Source organism: Balaenoptera physalus (assembly GCF_965194825.1).
Source record: "Balaenoptera physalus genome assembly, chromosome: 5".
Lineage (NCBI taxonomy): Eukaryota > Metazoa > Chordata > Mammalia > Artiodactyla > Balaenopteridae > Balaenoptera > Balaenoptera physalus.
In genome coordinates this window covers 75,106,507-75,124,664 of record NC_138884.1, presented here as the reverse complement: position 1 = coordinate 75,124,664, position 18,158 = coordinate 75,106,507, and the positions used below count along the sequence as shown (strand labels likewise).

Sequence of the window (18,158 nt, the reverse complement as noted above, 5' to 3'; positions counted from 1 at the left end):
TTTGCCTACAAATTAAACACTATTTGAACCTTACCTGGGGCTTTGGTAGAGTCCCCATAATTATGAAGCAAAGCTCCTCCAATGCACTGGATGCCTAATGGAAATGAGAAGATATATAGGCCATGCTTCTGCTTTATCATCATTTGCATAGAAGAGATAACCATAAAATGTTAGGATCACAAGGACATTCCAACCGTTAGGAGAACCACTGACCGAAACTGCCCGCCCTGGCCAGGCACCACAGTAACCACCTGCATGAGTTATCTTACAACAGGAGGTCCTGGTAAGAATGCGGAACTAACAAGCTAGTACCAACCGGAAGAATTCAGGAAAGCTCAAAAGGAGAGAAGAGAGTCCAGTCCATATGTTACTGAGTCCAAGCTCACTCTGCTTGCCGCACAACAGGCCAATAAATTGGAGACAAGGTGCTGAGGCAAGGAATACGACTTTATTTGGAAAGATGGCAGACTAATGTCTCACAATAACCATCTTATCGGGGTTTGGATGCCAGTTTCTTTTATAGCACAGAGAGGGGGAGGAGATTAGGAAGTAAAGTAAAAAGGTCCATACGTTTTGCAATATCCCCTGGAATGGCCAGCCTCGGGGAGGGGATGTGTTAATATCTTCTTTTTTGCAGCCATCCACAGGTGGACAGGGTCTGGATGTTTCCCTGAACAAAGGCACTTTGGTTTAACATTCAGGCAGAGGGGCGGGGTTCCCCGAGGCAGGCCATTATGTAGAGACAATATCCTTTTAGTGAACAAAAGCAATGGGAAGCAAAGGTTAAAGTAAAACAAACAGATGCAACATGTAGTCAGATTTGGCTCTTCCCTGTTACACATGTCCTACCAACCTCCCAGTATCCTTCTCGCTGGAATCCATCTTGGCTGAGTGATGCGCGCGCCACCAGGAAGGACCCTGGGTCGGAGTGATTGGCCAGAGACAACCCGGAAACTAACCCCATTACCATAAAACCCGAGACTGCAAGCCATGTGGCAGAACAGTTCTCCTGGTTCCCTGCCCTTCTGCTCTCCGCCCGGGCTCCCCTTCCAAATAAAGTCTCTTGCTTTGCCAGCACGTGTCTCCTCAGACAATTCATTTCCGAGTGTTAGACAAGAGCCCACTCTCGGGCCCTGGAAGGGGTCCCCCTTCCTGCAACACAACTACACCAAATAGAATCCTTGTGGCCCATTGACACTCTGTTGGAATCCCTTGATTTCTCTCATGACAAAAACTTGGCTCCTAAAAGTAAAACCTTCCTTCCAACCAGGAAAATATAAAAGTTATGTATTGTCTATATGCACTGATTAAGGAAGGCTTCCACTGTGGGTCCAGATACAAAATTCTCAGTATTTGCTAAAATTCTATGACTGAGAGTAACTAAGGCAGTGCCAAAAGAAGGATTATTCTTCCCACCTTGCAGCAAAGTCTGAATCTACATGCCAAAGTGGTGAGCCTCGCTGAATAGTACTCATTACTGGCTAATTTGAAAATCCTTCAATTGCTCGCAAACAATGGGAGTTTGGAGGAGGAGAAGCCGTGTATGGTGCACCTATATGAGTTCCCACCCTTCCAGGCTGCTGACTGCATACCCCAGGATCAGGGTTTTCAAAGCACCCGAGCACAGAAGCAGGGCAGGGCTCTTGTGGTTTGCAGCCAGCTGGGTGCGGTGAGGAGGAGCCCAACTGGACAAGCAGGGGCGAAACCTACCTTGCACAGAGTTCAGCATAGTCGCACTAGGAGTAATTGATTACTTTATAAATACATATGGGAAATAATGAGGAGCTGAAACAGTGTGGGAGTTGGGTAGGGCTGTGGAGTGGAGCGGCCTGCAACTCCAGAGCAGTGCAAATTCCATTTCTCCTCTTTATTAGCTGTGCGACCTTGGGCGGGTTACCTAACCTCTCGAAACTTCAGTTCCTGCAGCCGTAAATCGGGGATGACAACATCAATGCAGAATTCTTGGAAGGATTACACGCAGGTAAAACTCTTAACACAGTGCCACATACAGAGCAATTAGTTAACAATAGTAGCGCTGAAAAATGTGTGACCTGTAAAGCTTGATTTAACAGCTGCAGTTACTGCTAATTCAGAAGACGTGTCATAAAGGATTGTTCAGGGCCAGCAAGATCCTCACCCTCTGAACAACAGCACATGTTTAACAGGATTGGCTGTAGTTTAGGGATACAGTTGGAGTCATGAAACAGCTTCTCTGAGTATCCCACCTAGCATGTCAAAGACCTGCTTTGTTCTCTTCTATTTGTTTGCCTGCCCAATGCAAATTGTTGGGATATTCATTAATAGTATTAAATGGCTCATATTTAAGTAGTATTTCAATAAATTATAACACATTTTCATATACATAATCCACACTTTGTCTTTAAAACACAGCTTGACATATACAGGATGGGAATTGTTATTCTCACATATAAAGCAAGTGAGATTCTAAGAGACGGTCACTTGCCCAATACTACACACGGCTAGGTCGTCTGATCTATAGGTATCCCTGTGTTGCACTGGTATTGACTGTTAAGCCTACGGTTGGGAGTTGGATGAGAGAAGAAGTAGAGCGTGAACACTGATACATCTTTTCTCACTTTTTCCCTTCAGGATTGGGTGTGCAGTTCACCCCAGAAAAATCTAGAAATAAATCCCTGAAACTTCCTCTTATGGCCCATCTAGAAATGCTGAAAAAATACAAAATAATTTTTAAAAAAATCTAGTTATACCATGTGTCTCTTAACTCAAAGAAGAATAAATTTAGATGCATGAGTGTCTCCTTAGAAAACAGCTTCTAAGCCAGCTGAGGCTTGGCAACAAGACTGAAGTTTGACAGAAAAAGTTTCAAAACAAATTGCATTTTCTCCAGCAACTTTTTACATGAAGCCATTATTCACTGAGCTACAACTATTCTTTAAGGATTTTTCTCATATGAGATTTTTAATATTTTATTTTTTATTTGTGGACCTTTTAAAGAGCCTTTATTTTCTATTTGGCAAAAATGTTTTGAAGAACCATTCAGATAATCACATACATAATATAATAACAGTTAACAGGAAATTAATGATTTTTAAAAAATGGTATCAGTTAGTGTAAAAGATTTCATAGTAAATTTACAAGGCTCTCCTCAAAAGGTACAGTCTCCAAATCCAATAAAAGCTTAGTTTACCTTGATGGTGTTCAGATGAATGCTTTAAAATTCATCCTTTTAATTTTGAAGACATAAAAGTGATTCTGAGGGTGTTCCTGAATTTCCAATGTAATGCAAAAGCTTGTGTGCTGATTAATATCCACCACATGTTATATATCCGTCAATGCTCCTCAAGCAATTCGAAATATCATTCATACATGTTGTCTATTTTGATTCTGGTCTTGCTTTACCACTTAATGCCTCTAACTTGCTGCAAGTGATCCTCTGCAGGCTGAGGAACCGGTCGAGGCTGGAGAAAGGCTGCTTCTCCACACCGGCCAGGATGACATTCTGGAAGGACTACGTGAAGGACAGGCATCGCGCCCTGGCCAGACCATGTAGGGGTTCGCCCCAGGCACACAGCTGACTGTGTTGAGAAGGTTGAACCAAGAGCCTCTGCTGAGCCCTCTCCTCTGTTCAGGAGACTTAGTGATGATGATTAAGGAAGTTAAGACACCAAGCCTAACTCTGCTACACCTGCACTCAGAGACAGAGCTGCAGACAGAGGGAGCAGCGTCCAGTAGAGACGTGTAAGAAGGACACAGTTATTTCCCACGGCTCGTGTTTCTGAGACTGCTGGGACCTGGGACCCTTTGCTGCACTGCTGCAAGGCTTGCACCTGGACAGACCTCTCCTTGACCAACAAAATACAAAGAAACTATGTGGGACTAAAAATAACTGAGTGTATGCACAGTTGGGGCAAATTATGAACAAAAAGATACAAACAGACCAAAAAACCTTACTGCCACTTCTGAAGAGCTGGGGGCAAAAAACAGGGTGTGGGGGGCAAAAGCAGGGTACAGAGCATGCTCCCTGCACTCAACACCACCAGAGGAGTGGGCCAAACACTTAAGCCACCCCTCCAGCCTGACCGCTGGACATACCCCTACCCTCACCCCATATAAGGAACCAGCTCACCCGCCTCGGAGAGTGAGCGAGGGCACCTGTTACTTGTTCTAGCTCCCCCTGCTGCAGCAGGGGCCCCAGTAAAGCTTTGCCTGAATTTCTTGTCTGGCCTCTAGTCAATTTCTATTGATTAGGGAAGGCCAAGCACACTGGTCTGTATCATTTCCAGGTACAGAAGCTAGACCCACGCTCCTCTCTCCCCAGTCCTCTTAACTCTTTCCTGCGGGAAGAGGAGTGAGTTACCTGACAGATGACTGAGAGGAGGAAATTGGGCACGCTCTGTTGAGCCCTTTCCTCTTAGAGAGCCAGCTCTCTGGCCAGTTGTTCTTGCCTTATTGCTGCCCCGTGGCAGAAAACCTGATTCTGGCAGGAGGCTTGAGTCACAGTCTAACCTCAGTTTAATTCTGGGGGTAGTTTTAGCAGACACACTTAGCAGCAGATCTAAGGCCACATTCACAAATTGACTTTTCAGTTACAATGGTATTTTGATCTCCTAAGTCTGACTCTGTAAGTTCATCTCTCCATGGGTTGCAAACTCTATTGAGGGCCAGGATAGTAGTCCCCCAATAGAGCAATGGATTCATTATTTTTAATCTAACACAGAATTTGATTTTGAAATTAGCATTTTAATTTCAAAAATATGGGTATATTATCTGCAAATCTATTTTTCTTAGAGATAAAAGCCCTAACACTTTACACCATAAACTCATAGCACTCATTATTACCTGCAGATGATGTAATAATTTCTAATATGTTGACATCTTAGTAAGTCCATAAAATAATGATGGGTCCAAAGGGAGAGATGGAGTATTTCAGCATGACACAAATGCTTACATCACTATGAAACACCTCCATTTGGAATTACCTGAGGCAGAGGATCCATGGACAGGAAAGACAAACAAGCATCATCTATCTGTAGAAGACAAAAATGCCAGTCACATCTTGGAAACAGAGAGAAGATAGCGAAAAACGGGAAGCAGATTTTACGAAGTCAAGTTACCTATGCAATACTAATTAAAGTTCCATGACTGTTCAGGACTCTGGATTTGGCAGGCAGGAGCCTTTTAAACTATCTAAGGAAGTCCTGGAATTGGGATTTCCCCAAGATTCACCCCCAGGCACAGGGATATACATCCCCATTAACAGTCAGTAGGGATCATCAGAGCATAAAGATGCTTCAAACATTGAATGGAAAAACTTCTGGTATTATTCAGCCTGAGAAACGTGAGTAGTGACTAAAGAATGGCCTCAAAATAATCAAAATCAAGGAGCACTCTGCTATGTGGTTCTTTAAATCTAATCATATCTCCATATAAATCTAATCACACCATCTAAATTAACATGATAATAGCATGTGTGCTAAATGACAAAGAGCGTAAGTAAAAAGTCTTACACAACACGGGCCATCTTCCAGTTCTCTACCAAGAAGCCAGTCTGAGAAAATAGTTCTATTTTACAGTGAAGGTTTACTGAACTATGCTTGGCAACTAGCTTTTTTTTTTTTTTTGCCAGCTAATTTAATTTTTATTTTATATTGGGATACAGTTGATTTACAACATTATGTTAGTTTCAGGTGTACAGCAAAGTGGTTCAGTTATACATATACATATATCCATTCTTTTTCAGGTTCTTTTACCATATAGGTGATTACAGAAGACTGAGTAGAGTTCCCTGTGCTGTATAATAGGTTCTTGTTGATTATCTATTTTATATATAGAAGTGTGTATATGTTAATCCCACACTCCTAATTTATCTTGAGGGCTCCTTTCTGTGGAGTTTTTTTTTTTTAATTAATTTATTTTATTTATTTATTTTTGGCTGCGTTGGGTCTTTGTTGCTGCGTGCTGGCTTTCTCTAGTGGAGGTGAGTGGGGGCTACTCTTCCTTGCGGTGTGTGGGCTTCTCATTGCGGTGGCTTCTCTTGTTGTGGAGCACGGGCTCTAGGCATATGGGTTTCAGTAGTTGTGGCTCGTGGGCTCTAGAACGCAGGCTCCGTAGTTGTGGCGCATGGGCTTAGTTGCTCCGCGGCATGTGGGATCTTCCCGGACCAGGGATTGAACCCGTGGCCCCTCATCGGCAGGTGGATTCTTAACCACTGAGCCACCAGGGAAGTCCCTCTGTGGAGTTTTGATGAGATGTTTAGGAGGCCTTGCCAAAGACCTTGTTTCCACTGTTCTGCACACTCATTTGTGAAGCACTTTCTGCTGAATGTTATTACAAAGCTCTGCTGGGGGTAGACCAGATCTTGGTAATGGTCTCGTGAAGGTTGAAAAAAGGATCCATTTCTTCCATTTTTGTTGCACATTTAGGGAAAAAGCCTTCAGAGAGAAAACTTGGACCCTCTAATGCTTTGATGTCCTCATAAGTAAACCTCACGGTGGGAACTCCAAGATGGTTGATGAAGTAATCGGCATCATCTTGCATCTGTACAGAACTGATATTTGTTTCTAGGCACTGATCTCTTCTGGAACAGTTGAAATTATTTTTCTCAGCTACCAGTTGCTGAAGAGATGGTGAAAGCTACAGAGTAGAGACGTGAGTTACCGCTTACAGGACTGTGGAGACTAACATAAGCCAAAACATTTTTCTGCAGAACCTTCTTGAAATCCTCTCCCCATTCATACGAGCCAATATTTCCAAAAGCTGTTCCACCTCATGAACAGAAAACAATAGTGCGGTCTGGTCTCCACCCTCTCTTGACTCTTAACATCAAGGCCCGGATAAAAGCTGTGATGACGGCAGTGCCGCTGGCCCATTCTTGTCCATTATAACTGTATGCGGTATGACGATGGCTGCCAACTATGTTATAACGGTCTGGAGATGTCGAGCCTTTTAAATATCCAACAACATTAGTAATTGTTTCAAATTTTGTGACTGTCTGAATTTGCATGCTGACAATTCTTTCCTCATTATTTGGAAGTTCTAGAGGGCCACAGGCACTGTGTGTGATTCTATCTTTCAGCGAAGAGATGAGTTTTGCAACGAGAGATGCTGAGATGGGCTGCACTAGTAGAGAGGTGAGGTGTGATCGGTTTTGTCTAAAGCTTCCACCTGCTAGTGTTAGAGGGTCTCCTGCAGAGGCGGGGGGTGGCTGTGGCTCACCGTGGGGAAAAGGACACTGGCAGCAGAAGTTCTGGGAAGTACTCCTTGGCGTGAGCCCTCCCAGAGTCCACAATTAGCCCCACCAAAGAGCCAGGTAGGCTCCCGTGCTCTGTCCTCAGCTTTTATCCTTAAAAGAAACCTTGAAAGATCTTAAACTGTAGTATGAGATTTATACTAATCATTAAAAAACTGTGCTGAGAAGTTAAGCACTAAGCTAGGTGTCTAGAGTTATCTATGGCATTTATTTCTTTGGTGGCCTTTTAAAATGGGACTGGAAAAAATGGTACTGATTCTTGTCTGTCTGGGATGATTTAGGTTGAGTCCTATTTATGGCATAACATCTCAGGGGCCCCCTTCTAGTTTCAGAATTGTTTGTTGAATTTAATTTAATTGCCATTCTCACACTAAACTGAAGGGGGATAATCATACCCTTTAGTCATAATTTCTCAAGCTCCTCTGGTTTCCAAGTTGAACATGAACTAATATATAAAATTCTGTAATTTAGAGAATAACAAAGGTATACGGTATGATAGAAAAACATACGTTTATGTCTCCTTTTTATGTTCACAGAACTTATCCTCTCTATATATCACAAATACTGGGAGAAATGTTTTATTCTATTTGTCCCTTGTATCCATCCACCTGTTCCCTCTTCCATGCCATACAAACCCAGAATCATGGATACAAACACACACAGACAGTGGTAAACTTCTTGAGGGCAGGGGCTATCTAACGTGCCCAAATAAGTGTTCAATAAATATTCTTTAATTAAATTGCACAGAGTTTGTGGGGAAAAAAATAAAAAGAGAGGTCAATTGAGAAGGGAAAGCGAGAAAGATACCCTTTTAAGCTTCAAATTGTGACTAATGCTTTATGTATCACCCCCAAATGCGATTTAATTTGCTCTAGTAGGGTAGGAGGAAGTGGTCCCTCTCGAAATTGTTGTGATGTTTAGGTATCTGAAGACTTTACATGCTCAAGGGGAAAGCTGTCCACCCCCAGCCCAGGCTGCTCATTTGTACAAGGTGGCGTGTCCAAGGACAGCGGACCCTTGAACTTTAGGGCTCACTAATCAGTGCATCAATATGGCTTGAATAAAAACACCAGAATAAGAAAAAACACCAATTAATCAAATTAGGAGATAAGTGCAAAGCTTTTCAGTCTTTGTTCTCCTTTCTTTAAAAGGCATGGCCGCACTGCCCTCCCACTTTCCCTTTGGGTAAGCATTTGTTCACTTCACTCAGCTTATGGCCCTAATGGTTTTAAGTGCCACTAATGCTTTTGAGAACTCTGTGGAGTCCATCGATGAACCCGTTTGAAAATGGTTAGGTCTCTGTATACGGTTTGAAAAGTATGTGTTTCTAGCATCTGAATAGCTATGTAATATTTAAAACCTCCAGCAGAAAGCTTAACTATATGTTCCTAGCATCTTCTTAAAATATCTTTTTCTATAAAAGAATGTATAGTGCTTTTACAGCTCCATTTGAGTTTTCTCCCCAGCATTATCATCTAAAAGTTTTTTTCAAAGATTTTCCTCAGAAATATAATTTCAAGCTAAATTAAATGTTTCTGTACTCTACATTAATATGTTTCTAAATTATTCTTCATCTTGCTTATATTTTTCAAGGATGCATTATGATATACCAAGGCAGAGGGCCTTAAAATAGTCTTACAAATTTCTGTGCTATTTAAGACTCTTTAGTACTTGGCCCTTATCATCTGTCTTATCTTTGCCCTTATGTATTTTGTTAGGGGGTGGCTTAGGTATAAAGGGTATTCTCCTCAGTTCGTAGCTTGCTATCATCACTGGACTCACTTTATTTATCCTTTTATATTTCCATTTCATACTCCTATACCATCTTCCCATAAGCAGCTCTTCTAATGTATTTGACGTGTATCCTCTGTTTATGTTCTTATAAAATCTGTACTGCTGTTTGCTGTGCACATATGGTATTTTCTTACTTTTTTTAACGTAACACTATACTTTAAGATCTCTCCCTGCTCCTGGATACCTCTAGTGTGTTGCTCCTAACTGCCAGAGAGTATTTATAATGTGCATGCACCACATGTTGCCTACCTACTCCCCAGTGATGCGAGGCCGGTTCCCTCCACTCCTCGCATTACCTCCTTGTGTCTGTCCTCCACATATGGTTCTGTAGGAGAATATGTTTGGGCTACACACTCAGGAGAGGGCATGCTAAACCACAGGGGTATCTAGGCGGCTTTCCAGATGGCTACACCAATTGAAACTCTCATCAGCAATGCATGGGGATTCCTACACCCTACATCCTTGCTAACGTTTGCCATTCTCTCGATTTCAATTTTTTGCCAGTCTAACGGATAGAAAGTGACAATATTTTTGTCTTAATTTTCATGTCATTGTTACTAATGGATTTGAGCATCTCTTTAGATGCTCGTTGGTCTTTAGGTTTCCTCTTTGTAAATTGTTCTATTCTTTGACTATTTTTACTTTGGATTCCTGTCTTTATCCAATTAGCTAGAATTTCTTAGATATTCTAGAAACTAATTCCTTATCAGTTTTAGGCATTGTCAATATCTTCTTTCCAAGGCTCTTACATTTTTTCAAGGGAGTCCTTTGTTGAAAGAAATCTTTACTTTTAATGTAATTCAAATCATGATGTTTTTGGCCTTATAATTTATGGTGGAAGTTTTTTATGGAAAAACTTATGGAAATTTTTTATGGAAAAACTTATTAAAATTTGTGGAAAGAAGCCTTTCCCTGCTCCTAGCTCACAAAGATGGTTTCCTAATAGAAAAGATATTTCCTATTAACTCTATAATTTTACCCTGTATGTTTAGACCTTTAATCCACCTGGAGCCTACCTTTGTATGGGGTGTTAATTTTATGTTTCTCTATACAGTGAGCCAGTTTCTCAACCCTCATTTGCTGAACAATCTGTCCTTTTGCCTCTGAATTTTCGTGTTACTTCTATTATAAGTTAAGTTTATGTGCACATGCATTTGTCTTAGGTTGTCTTAGGTTGGGTTCCCCCAGAAAGAGACCTTGAGATAAGGATGTGGATATGAGTAGATCATTTGGAAGATAATCCAAAAAGCACTGGTAGAAGAGTGGAGAAGTAAAACAGGGAAGGGAAGGAATCCAGTCAAGGGTATGTTATCAAGCAGGTTACCACCATTGTAACTGGGATCAATCTGCCTGGGGTACTCTGAGACACAATGCAGAATACATCTCAGAGTTATCCCACCTGAGGGGAGAGGCAGCTAAGGTATTCATCCACCTACTCTCTTGGGTCACCAACTGATGGCTATTCCTGTGGTGGGGGCATTTGGTCCCAGGCACTTCTGGTCTGTCCTGAGCATAGGCCAAACAGGCAGAGTCACATGTGCTTGCAATTAGAAACAGTAAGTTTGGAGTGTGCTAGAATGGTGAATGACAAAGGGATATGACAAGGCACTGACAGTGTCTGCTAAACTCTCCAAGCTCTAGTCTCAGTTCCACTGGTTCGTTCATCTATTCTTACGCCCTCACCATACCTTTTTTATTAGTACAGTTTCTTAGTATATCTTGATATCTGGTAGGGCAAGTTCTGGCTCTTAGCTCTTTATATTTAAAATTTCCTTAGCCATTTGTAGACCTTTATTTTTCCACATCAATTTTAGGTTAAATTTATAAACTTTCCAAAAAAAAAGTTAAGTGGAATTCCGATTGGGTTGCATTGATTTTATAGGGTTTACATTGACTAATTTAGGGAGAATTGATATTTTTATTACATTAAATTAATTGTTCCATCCAAAAGTAAAGAATGTCTCTCCATATATTCACATTATCTTCTAATTCCTTTATTAAAATTTAATTTTTTCTCCATAAGCTATTGTGTATTTTTGGTTAATTCCTAGATACTTATAGTTTTTGTTGCCATTGTGAATGATGTAATATTTTCATGTTACTTTTTCCTAGTGAAAAGAAATGTTATTGATTATTGTATATTGGTATTATATCCAAAACTCTTCTAAATTCTCATCTTAGCTCTAATAGTTTAAGAGCGAGAAATTTATTAATGTAAATTATCATGATTATAGATTAAAGGAGAAAAGGCATATTGCTTATCTCAATATTGGTGCAGATAAAATATTTGATTAAGTTCACATTTTATTTAGGATTAACAAAACTCTTAGGAAGATAGGAGAAGAATAGACATTCCTTAACTAGGTAAAGGTTATATAACAAAATTCTAGAGCAAATTTATACCCTATGGAGAAGCTTTAGTTACATTTATTGTGTAACATAGTACTGGAGGCCTTTGGCCAATGATTAGAAGGAAAGAAGAAACTGTTTCTTCAGTGCTTATTGTATTACTATAGCACCTTTTTGGCATCAGCTATTTTTCTAGGAATTTATTCATTTCATCTAAGTTTTCAAAATTATTACCATATAACTGTTCATAATACTTTGGCAGGGGTAACAGCTTATTGAAATATAATTCAGATTCTGTATAATTTGCCCATTTAGAGTGTACAATTCACTAGTTTTTTTTTTAAGCTATTATCCCGTTTATCTAGAAAGAAAATAACAGCTTGATATAATAGCCTTCTAGAGAATATATATGTACACACAGAAATTAGGCTTGTGGGTCAAGATAAATGTCAGAATTTAACCCTGACGGTAGCAAGAATTAGCTTACCTCAGATGAAGGCTATAACTCAACTAGTTAGAGCACAGCATGCCTTAAGGTAATAGAACAGGTGCCGCTTCCAGTGCCCTTCTTTTCTCTCCCTGAGATGTGCCCTAAATCTGTGGGTTTATGGGACTAATGCAGGATGGGAGTCCCACCAGATTACAGGGGCACTGAGTCTCCTCAATCTGTTTTTTTCTTTATCAGTTTAGAGGGTGATGTCATTGATAGGTAAAGCAGTAAATCTATACTCTAACTACCTTGTTACTGGACCTAAAGTTCATGTTTTGAATACAGACCTTCAAACTGAACCACAGAATATAGGAACTCTCTGGTTCAGAGCTACAAATAACAAGGGGTCTTTCCATAGGGCCTTTGCAGCCACGGACTTTTTAAATTACAAGTCATGACCCACCACTGTCCATCCCTTAGCTGATAATTTTTGTCTAGACCAGTATGATGACTCCAGACCAGCATGACACAATTCACTAGTTTTTAGTGTTATTTACTGAGTTGTGCAAACTTCGCCAGTCAATTGTCCATAATGCTTATTTAAAAATTTTTTTCTGTTTTTATTTCTTATTAATTTTTATTGGAATATGCTTGCTTTACAATGTTGTGTTAGCCTCCACTGCACAACAAAATGAATCAGCCATAAACATACAGATCTCCCCTCCCTTTTGGACTTCCCTCCCATTTAGGTTACCACAGTGCATTAGGTAGAGTTCCCTGTGCTATTACAGTATGTTCCCATCAGATGTTTATTTTATACATAGTATCAATAATGTATATGTGTCAATCCCAGTCTCCCAATTCCTCCCACACCACCACTTTCCCCCTTGGTATGGACGGATAAAGAAGATGTGGTACATGTATACAATGGAATATTACTCAGCCATAAAAAGGAATGAAATTGGGTCATTTGTAGAGACACGGATGGACCTATAAAGTGTCATACAGAGTGAAGTAAGTCAGAAGAAGAAAAGCAAATATCGTATAAAACATTTTTTAAATCTCTCTTTTTCTTGGTGATCTACCCTTTTTCAGTGTATGTCTTTTTTTATCTTTATCTTCTCCTCTGCCTTTTTAAATCAGTACTGCCAGTGCTTATTAACATTTTGAAAGAACAAACATATGATTTTGTTAATATTGTTGATTTGTTCTCTCCTCTCTCTTTTTAATATTTATTTCTGCCCTTATTTTTATTATTTACTTCATTCCTGTTTCTTTGAATTTTCTCTGTTGTTCTTTTCCCCCACATTTTTCAGTTGAATGCTAAGCATATTTGTTTTTAAATTTTCTTTTTTCCTGATAAATATATATGAAGTTAAAATTTCTTTCTAGCTACTGTTTTAGTTGTAGCATACAAATTTTGATTCATAATATTTTTATGTCATTCTTTTTCAGTCTAGGGCTATTTACCGAAATTCCACTTATTTTCCTGACAGATGGGATATTTAAGTTATACTTTTGTTAATAGTTTCTAACTTCATTGCATTATGATTGGAAAACATTTAAAATGGATCCTAACTCATGAAAACTTTCTTTGTCTTCTAAGACATGGTCTGTTTTTAAAATGCCCCAATTATTCTCAAAAAGAATGTTCATACTGTTTAGTACAGGTTTTTAAAAATATTTCTAAAAGTTCAAATTCAAATTTATTAATTGTACTGTTGGGTCTTTGACATATCTACTTGTGTGCTATTTGCTTTAACTATCAGTTTTGAGAGAGGAATATTAAAATCTCCAACTACAAATGTTCATTTATCTATTTTTCCCTGAATTTCTATCAACTGTTAAATAAATTTTGAGATTGTTCTGTTAATATATATTAATGATGGCTGTATCTGTTTGCTCTGTTGTTCTTTTATCAGCGTATAAGATCCTGCTTTGTCTATTAAAATGGTTTGTGTATTTGAATTCTATTTTATCAGATATTAAGACTGCTACTCCAATTTTCTAGCAGTTTCTATTTGCTTGGTATGTCACTTTCCATTCTTAGCCATTTTTCGTTTTCTGCTTTAAGTGTGACTCTTATAGAGATCATATTGCTAAATCTGTTTTTAAAATCCAGCCTGAGAATCTCTTTTAAGGGGTGTATTTTAGCACATTCATATTTATTATAATTACTCTATTATTAAGACATATTTCTGCCACCTTAATTTACCACTTACTGTATTTTTGGTTTCTTTTTCATCTTTCCTTCTTTCACTTGATAAAGAGAATAATTTTGAATTCAGAATGTCAGTAAAATCACAGTTGTCCCAAAGCTCAATTACATTATTTCACTTTACCATGATAATTTTAAAAAGGGTAAAGTTTCCACTAGTTTGTGTAAGGATAATTCTTTACCTCATTCCACAACTGTAATCCTTGTTCCAGCTGTAATCCTTGAGGCAATATTGGAGCACCTAAAAATAAAGTTTTGGATGATAAAGTTTTGATTTACTTTTGGATGATATTTCTCATTTTTCACTGTACATCACTACCCTCCTATTTCAACTAGATATTTCAACATCTGACTTAGTATAAAGAGACATAATTATTAAATAAACCTTAAAACATTACAAAGACATTACTCTCAAGAGTGAATTTCTTACATGTCTATACAAAACTTGTACATGAATGTGCATAGCAGCATTATTCATAATAAACTCAAAGCAGAAACAATCCAGATGTCCATCACCTGGTAAACAGATAAACAAAATGTAGTACATCCACACAATGGAAAATTGTTGTCAATAAAAAGGAATGAACTACTGATATATGCTTCAACAGAGATGAATCTCAAACATATCATGCTAAATCAAATAAGCGAGATGCAAAAGATCAAATACTGTATGAATCCATTCATATGGAATGTCCAGAGAAGGCAAACCTATAGTGATAGAAAGACTAGTGGTTGCTTGGGGCTGAGGGTAGGAATGCGGATTGACTGCAAATGGACATAACAGATCTTTGGGGGGTGATGGAAAATTGTATTGTTGTGATAGCTGCACAACTTTTTTTTTTTTTTTTTTGGTGGAGATGAAACAACACTTTATTTGTTAAGGAGAAGTAAAAGTACAAAAAGGCTTACACGACAGAACATTAAAAAGTGAGAAATCCATTGTACTTAATTCAGAACGCTTGAAGAATCATCTATGCCACTATGTATGAATAATGCAGGGGCAGATATTTATTACAGACACATCTATTTTGGTTTGGATATAGTGCTGGACCTTGTTTGACTTAAATCTTGTAAAGAATGATATTCAACTAACTGAAATAACATTTTTCAAGTAAGACAATGCCTCCAGGGTATTGCTAGTGTGATCCTGAAATAGAATTTGGATGATGAAGTATCAGATAAAATTTATGTAAATGGTATGATGTTGTAGCACATTAACTATGATGAGTGAGGATCATTTTTTTCTTCTGTTTCTTTTCTTCCCAGTTTTACGAAGATGTAATTGACATACAGCACTGAATAAGTTTAAGGTATACAGCATAATGATTTGACTTACAGATATTGTGAAATGATTATCACAATAAATTTAGTTAATATCCATCACCTCATATAGATACCCCAAAAAAAAAATGTTTTTTTTTCCTTGTGATGAGAACTCTCAGAATATACTGTCTTAACTTTCAAATATACCACAGAGCAGTGTTCACTACAGTCATCATGTTGTATGTTACATCCCTAGTACTTATTCATCTTATAACTGGAAGTTTGTACCTTTTGACCATCTTCATCCTAACTTATTTTACCATAAATCACAAATTAATTTAAATTAAAAGACAAATGAAAACTCCCGAAATGTATGAAACATATTTAATAAAATGTGATGGTAAATATCCTTATAATATAGAACTCTTTCAAATCAATACATTAAAGAAAACATTAATAGGCAAATGACTGCCCAACTCCTTAAGTCTACTTAAAAATCACTGAGTTGCAACATAATAAAGGCCATATATGACAAACCCACAGCCAACGTCATTCTCAATGGTGAAAAACTAAAACCATTTCCACTAGGATCAGGAATAAGACAAGGTTGCCCACTCTTACCACTGTTATTCAACATAGGTTTGGAAGTTTTAGCCACAGCAATCAGAGAAGAAAAAGAAATAAAAGGAATCCAAATCAGAAAAGAAGAAGTAAAGCTGTCACTGTTTGCAGATGACGATACTATAAATAGAGAATCCTAAAGATGCTACCAGAAAACTAATAGAGCTAATCAATGAATTTGGTAAAGTAGCAGGAGACAAAATTAATGCACAGAAATCTCTTGCATTCCTATACACTAATGATGAAAAATCTGAAAGAGAAATTAAGGAAACACTCCCATTTACCATTGCAACAAAAGGAATAAAATACCTAGGAATAAACCTACCTAGGGAGACAGAAGACCTGTATGCAGAAAACTATAAGACACTGATGAAAGAAATTAAAGACGATACCAACAGATGGAGTGATATACCATGTTCTTGTATTGGAAGAATCAACATTGTGAAAATGACTATACTACCCAAAGCAATCTACAGATTCAGTGCAATCTCTATGAAACTACCAATGGCATTTTTCACAGAACTAGAACAAAAAATTTCACAATTTGTATGGAAACACAAAAGACCCTGAATAGCTAAATCAATCTTGAGAAAGAAAAACGGAACTGGAGGAATCAGGCTCCCTGACTTCAGACTATACTACAAAGCTACAGTAATCAAGACAATATGGTACTGGCGCAAAAACAGAAATATAGATTAATGGAATAGGCTAGAAAGCCCAGAGATAAACCCATGCACATATGGTCACCTTATCTTTGATAAAGGAGGCAAGAATATACAATGGAGAAAAGACAGTCTCTTCAATAAGTGGTGCTGGGAAAACTGGACAGCTACATGTAACAGAATGAAATTAGAACACTCCCTAACACTGTACACAGAAATAAACGCAAAATAGATTAAAGACCTAAATGTAAGGCCAGACACTATCAAAGTCTTAGAGGAAAACATAGGCAGAACACTCTATGACATAAATCAGAGTAAGATACTTTTTAACCCACCTCCTAGAGAAATGGAAATAAAAACAAAAATAAACAAATGGGACCTAAGGAAACGTAAAAGCTTTTGAACAGCAATGGAAACCATAAACAAGACGAAAAGAAAACTCTCAGAATGGGAGAAAATATTTGCAAACGAAGCAACTGACAAAGGATTAATCTCCAAACTATACAAGCAGCTCATGCAGCTCAATATCAAAAAAACAAACAACCCAATCCAAAAATGGGCAAAAGACCTAAATAGATATTTCTCCAAAGAAGATATACAGGTTGCCAACAAACACATGAAAGAATGCTCAACATCACTAATCATTAGAGAAATGTAAATAAAAACTACAATGAGGTATCACCTCACAGCAGTCAGAATGGCCCTCATCAAAAAATCTACAAACAATACATGCTGGAGCGGGTGTGGAGAAAAGGGAACCCTCCTGCACTGCTGGCAGGAATGTAAATTGATACAGCCACTATGGAGAACAGTATGGAGGTTCCTGAGAAAACTAAAAATAGAACTACCATATGACCCAGCAATCCCACTCCTGGGCATATACCCAGAGAAAACCATACTTCAAAAAGAGACATGTACCACAATGTTCATTGCAGCACTATTTACAATAGCCAGGTCATGGAAGCAACCTAAATGTCCATAGACAGACGAATGGATGAAGAATATGTACTACATATATACAATGGAATATTTCTTAGCCATAAAATGAAATGAAACTGAGTTATTTGTAGTGAGGTGGATGGACCTAGAGACTGTCATACAGAGTGAAGTAAGTCAGAAAGAGAAAAACAAATACTGTATGCTAACACATATATATGGAATCTAAAAAAAAAAAATGGTTTTGAGAACCTAGGGGCAGGACAAGAATAAAGACGCAGACGTGGAGAATGGACTTGAGGACACGGGGAAGGGGAAGGGTAAACTGGGACAAAGTGAGAGAGTGGCATTGACATATATACACTACCAAATGTAAAACAGATAGCTAGTGGGAAGCAGCCACATAGCACAGGGAGATCAGCTTGGTGCTTTGTGACCACCTAGAGGGGTGGGATAGGGAGGGTGGGAGGGAGACGCAAGAGGGAAGGCATATGGGGATGTATGTATAGTTATAGCTGATTTGCTTTGTTATACAGCAGAAACTAGCACAACATTATAAAGCAATTATACTCCAATAAAGATGTTAAAAAAAAATCACTGAGTTGTATACTTAAAAGAGATAAATTTTATTGTACATAAACTGTATCTCAATCA

At 38.3% G+C, this 18,158-nt stretch overlaps 1 protein-coding gene across 3 annotated transcripts in view; it reads right to left on the bottom strand.

Moving 5' to 3' along the window:
• Positions 1–18,158, bottom strand: part of NMU (neuromedin U) — a 40,249-nt gene that overhangs the window by 14,452 nt on the left and 7,639 nt on the right. For 2 of the 3 annotated variants that reach the window (XM_082464493.1, XM_082464494.1), the window contains exons 2-4: positions 14,205–14,263; positions 4,962–5,009; positions 35–94 (exon numbers count right to left, since the gene is read on the bottom strand). In XM_082464493.1, coding sequence (XP_082320619.1) covers positions 35–94; positions 4,962–5,009; positions 14,205–14,263 — 167 coding nt within the window. The remainder of the gene's footprint in view (positions 1–34; positions 95–4,961; positions 5,010–14,204; positions 14,264–18,158) is intronic. The other variant, XM_082464495.1, reaches the window with a different exon arrangement.